The 4584-nt window shown below is 41.7% G+C and overlaps 1 protein-coding gene across 1 annotated transcript; it reads left to right on the top strand.

Annotated features, from left to right (window-relative positions):
• Window positions 1-2296: 2296 nt before the first annotated feature.
• On the top strand, window positions 2297-2701 carry LOC131249748 (protein PXR1-like). Its single transcript, XM_058250513.1, has one exon. The coding sequence runs from the start codon at window positions 2297-2299 to the stop codon at window positions 2699-2701; it is 405 nt and encodes a 134-aa protein (XP_058106496.1).
• Window positions 2702-4584: the final 1883 nt, after the last annotated feature.

Genomic DNA, 4584 nt, shown 5'->3' with positions numbered 1-4584 from the left:
GCCCACCGTAATGTTTATTTACCATCCCACGAGAAAATTTTAACGGTAAGAATTCATTCACCACTGTTTCCTGTGGTGGGTCCAATGAGATTTCGATCCTCTTCATTTTTTGTTCTATACTCTAAGATTATCTTTCAAAACGGATGGACGGCGTTGATATACAACACGTACATCAAGTTGGGCCCCACGGGCCCGGCCCCACCGAAGTTGGTGTTTCCCGTCCTTACCGACTTCAAAGTTCGATTATCCGGGTACGGGGCCGCACGAATGTCGCGTTTTTCTTTTTCTAAGCTCACACGCACGTACGGCCCTGACCATCTACACGTTGACAGTCATCCAGGTGGGCCACGCTCTGTTTACTTTCTAGGCAAAAAATTCTGGAAGCTATACTTATCAGGTTGGCTGGAGTTTATGAAACCAATCTACTCACAGGAAAAAAAAAATTGTTTGTCCGTCCAACTGTTTGTAATTTAATGTGGCCCACCTAATGAGTGGACTTGCCTAGTTTATTTTCTATAATGTTTTCACGTTTTGGACACATGATGGACTGTCCAGATTTATCTTCAACATGTCAGACAGCATGTACTGGCGCGTAGATGGGCAGAGATACAAACGCGCGTGGGCTTAGCAAATGCTTATTCGAGCATGTGTCGTGCTTCAGGCAACTAAAGGGTTTTGATAGAGTAAGGTGCACCGTGCCACAGACAGTACAGTGGCAGGTTTCCATCACCGGATTGAATATGTAGATTGATCTAAACCGTTCATAATTTTATAAATAGCATATAAAATCGATAATATTATAAATTTACTTCATTTATATCTGAAACATTAATTATTATATTTGAATCTGATCCATTAAAAATTTACTTTTCGATCTTCATTCCAAATTTATATTAAAATTTTTTTTTCTTCCGACGGTAGTTATATGATGCATCCATAATATTAACGGTTCAGATCTTCACCTAAGTTGCAATATGGGGGTAAAAACTGGCCCACGCACGGTACCTGTGGTACGGATGCATCGTACTTTATAAAACCCGGCGACGTTATAAAGTCAGAAAAGAACGTGCGGTTTTCCCACGTTCTTGTCTGTTTATCAATTGTAATTACGGAAGGGGTGATCTCATACATCCCATGTATATAAAACTTTCGTATACGTCGCCCTAATCTTTTCCAACTTTTAAGTCTGTCAGAAATCCGATCTGTTTAAAAGGTGGGCCCCACCATGAAGATCACCTGGCAAAAGGTTCAGGCTGTTCAACCTATGAGGTGGCTCACACGTTTATTTTGGATAATATCTGCAGCCTTCCGTTGTTTCCTACGGGCCCACCTCATTAGTGGAACGACCTGACTTTTTGACCGATGAGCCTAATGGCAGGGCTCCACCTCTTGCAAGGGTTGAATCTCCAGCACAGATGATAATTGGCCAGTTTTACCGGGATGTCGTATTAACGTGACAAGAAATAACCACATACAGCCCCTCCGTGAGAACTGTCACATCTACGCTGTCCATCATAAACAAAAAACAAAAAAGGTTAATCCAAATATCAGGTGGACCCCACCACAGGAAACGGTGGTGTGATTGAACGGCCACAATTAAAATATTTATAGGGCCCACTTGATTACGTTGATTAGATGAAGTAAAAAAAACAAAAAAACAAAAACTAACATCAGGCTCAAAACTATTGTCGCCCAGGAAGCTTTTAACGGTGGACGTTCAATCTCCACCGCTTCCTAGGGTGTGGTCACTTAAGATGCGGAGCTGCGTCATTTTTGGGGTAATATCCTAAAATGAGTCTGTGAATGATAAGGCGGTAAAATGGGTGGATGGGAAGCTAGTGAAAACACTTTTATATTATGGTGGGGACCACATAGCCTTTCCAGTGCCACCGTGGTTACCGGAGGGGTCATAAATGAGCACTCTATTTTTGGTAGCAACTAGAGCTGGGCAAATTGGGTCCGGAGGATCCGACCCAATCTGACCTGATTTGAACCAATTCAACGGGCTGGATCGGTGCGGATTGGGTAGGCCCATGCAAATCTGAATACTTTTCGGATCGGGTCGGGTTGGACATGAACCGATCCGATCCGATCCGGAATCCTTCTTTCCACAAGATCATGGCCATGACAAACAATCATCTATTAAGCAACTTGTTCGAGATTCATTTTCCCTAGATGAAAGATTAAGTATCAACAGGTCCTCCCAAGAAAAACAAACTCAAGAGAAGATCACAGAGCTAACGAGAAAAAGCATCCATTTTCAAGCAATGATGAATACAGTGACCTTAATCGTAAAATGGAAGCTTCATCAAAATCCACAAAAAAGGCAAGTCGAAATGATCGAATGGGTGCTGCTGATTCGGATTCTGAGAAAAAGGAAAGTTACAGAAAATACATGGAAAGGAGAAAGTTTAAGAGGTCGGATAGCCAGGAAAGGGCTTTGGACAATGAAGCTGCATATGACTCTAAGGTAGATGAGAGGAAAGAGGTGAAGAGAAGAAGGAAGGAGGATAAGAAATTACGGAAAGAGGAGAGACGCCGAAAGCGTGAACAGCGGCACCGTAGGAGGGAAGAGCGGCGTGTAAAGAAACTGAAAGCGAAGTCCATTGATACTGTAATCTCGCCTTCAGATTTTAAAAATAATCAGAATGATGCTTGTGATTCAGATGGCGATGTTGCTGAGAAGAAGGATTTTTCCTGACCGAGTTGGACTAGGTTCGGATCAGTGCAGTGTGTTTTCGGATCGGTCCGAGTCAGGTGACCTGGACTCAGTACTAGATCGGATCGGGTTCGGGTCAGGCCAATATCATTTCGGATTGGTCCGGGTTGGACCCAATCCGGTTCGACTCAGACCGATGCCCAACCCTAGTAACAACTCCTCCTGTGTACCCCGCCATGATTTATGTGTTTCATCTACACCATTCATTCATTTTATCAGCTCATTTAGGACATGAGTCCAAAAATGAGGCAGATCTATATTTCAAGTGGACCACCCCATAAGGAAATAAAGTGATTAAATGCTCATCATTAAAAATGTTCTGATGCCTATTGTAATGTTTACTTAGTAAAGTTACACAGACTTAAGAGGAAGGGAAAACATAAATATAATCTTTATCCAAAATTTCAAGGGTTCGTGAGAAGTTTTCGATCGTGGGTGTTTAATCAGCCATGTTTCATGTGGTATGGTCCATTAAGAGATTTGGATCTTAATTTTTGACTCATACACTCAAATGAGCTGACAAACTAAAAGTATAAAGGAATAAAAATACATGCATCATAGAAAGGTGAAGGAGTAACAACTAGTTTGGACATTACTGGTAATAGAGGAATCACCGCCACATTTGAGTCTCACCGGGTTTAGCTTACGATCCGTTGGGAAGTCCTCGGCCAAATGAGTATTTCATGTAGAGTGGGCAAGGGATTCCCTTAATAACTAAATAAATTTTAGTGGACAGTGCAGCTACAGTTGGTGGTGAACATGCTTTGGAAAAAAGCATAGAAGGACTGAATTTGACTAGAAATCTTCCACAGTGAATTACATCAACTCGAAAGCCTGCATCTCACCACTGATCGGTGGGCACCCAAATGATGGATGAATACATCCCTCCCTTGACAGTCGACCGCGCTAGCACGCACATATGTTTTGAAATTGGCCGGTTGGTTTCAGACCATCTCCAAAACTAAATCCTCTCTCAATGGTTGTTATCAAAAGTAGAAAAACTAAAAAAGTTAAACTGAAATGATTAAGCATTTGTAAGTAAAAAAACATACTGATAACTAATCATAAACTAAACTTACTTGAAATAAGTCACTTATCGACTATTGTAATTAGAAAAAGTAACTTATTTTGTGATTTCCAAGCATCCCTAAATGATTTTCTATTCTTCTCAATGCACATAGGGTGTTAGTAGTCTGACATCCAATCGAACTCCTCTATATTAGAGATGGTGTAGTTTAGCACAAGTGGTTCAGAAAAAAGATTCCGTGAGCCTATTGCAGAGTTTGTTTAACAGCCTATCCATCCATTAGTTTTGCCTTATATTAGTAATGGACTCATGTTGGGTCCTACCCATAATGGACTCACGATGCGTCCTATCCCCCCTCTAGCTATTGCCAGAAAGTCTTCATTGCCTACGACCGGTCGTAGGGATTTCTCGACCGGTCGTAGGGGTCGTCTCGACCGGTCGTAGCCCACTCGACTCAAAGTCCAGGGAACTCTCTTCTTTGGTGTCTGGGATTCACGACTGATCGTAGGGATTGCTCAACCTGTCGTAGGAGTCCTACGACCAATCGTAGCATCGGCTCGACTAGTCGAACTGTGAAAATTTGAGTCAGTATTTTGCAAAGTGCGAAAGGAAGTTGCATAAACTATAAATAGGAGTCCCTAGGGCTTTTCTAAAAGAAGGAGAAATTATTCTAAAGCTTTTTAAAGGGGTTCTAGGGTTATCAAAGGATATAGCAAGGGTGAGATTCAAGGTTGTTTGAATTGGGTAAGTCCTCTCTCTTGTAACTTTCTTTTCATAGTGGATTTCTATTGCTTTGTGCCATGGTTTTTTCCCTCAAAGGTTTTCCACGTTAAAACTT

Source organism: Magnolia sinica, chromosome 6 (genome assembly GCF_029962835.1).
Source record: "Magnolia sinica isolate HGM2019 chromosome 6, MsV1, whole genome shotgun sequence".
In the NCBI taxonomy this organism is placed as follows: Eukaryota; Viridiplantae; Streptophyta; class Magnoliopsida; order Magnoliales; family Magnoliaceae; genus Magnolia; species Magnolia sinica.
Note: the sequence above shows the minus strand (reverse complement) of the source record. Positions and strands in the feature narration are given on the sequence as shown.

Coding starts and splice junctions, on each gene's coding strand:
- LOC131249748 (XM_058250513.1), top strand. CDS start 2,297: ATGGAAGCTTCATCAAAATCCACAAAAAAGGCAAGTCGAAATGATCGA.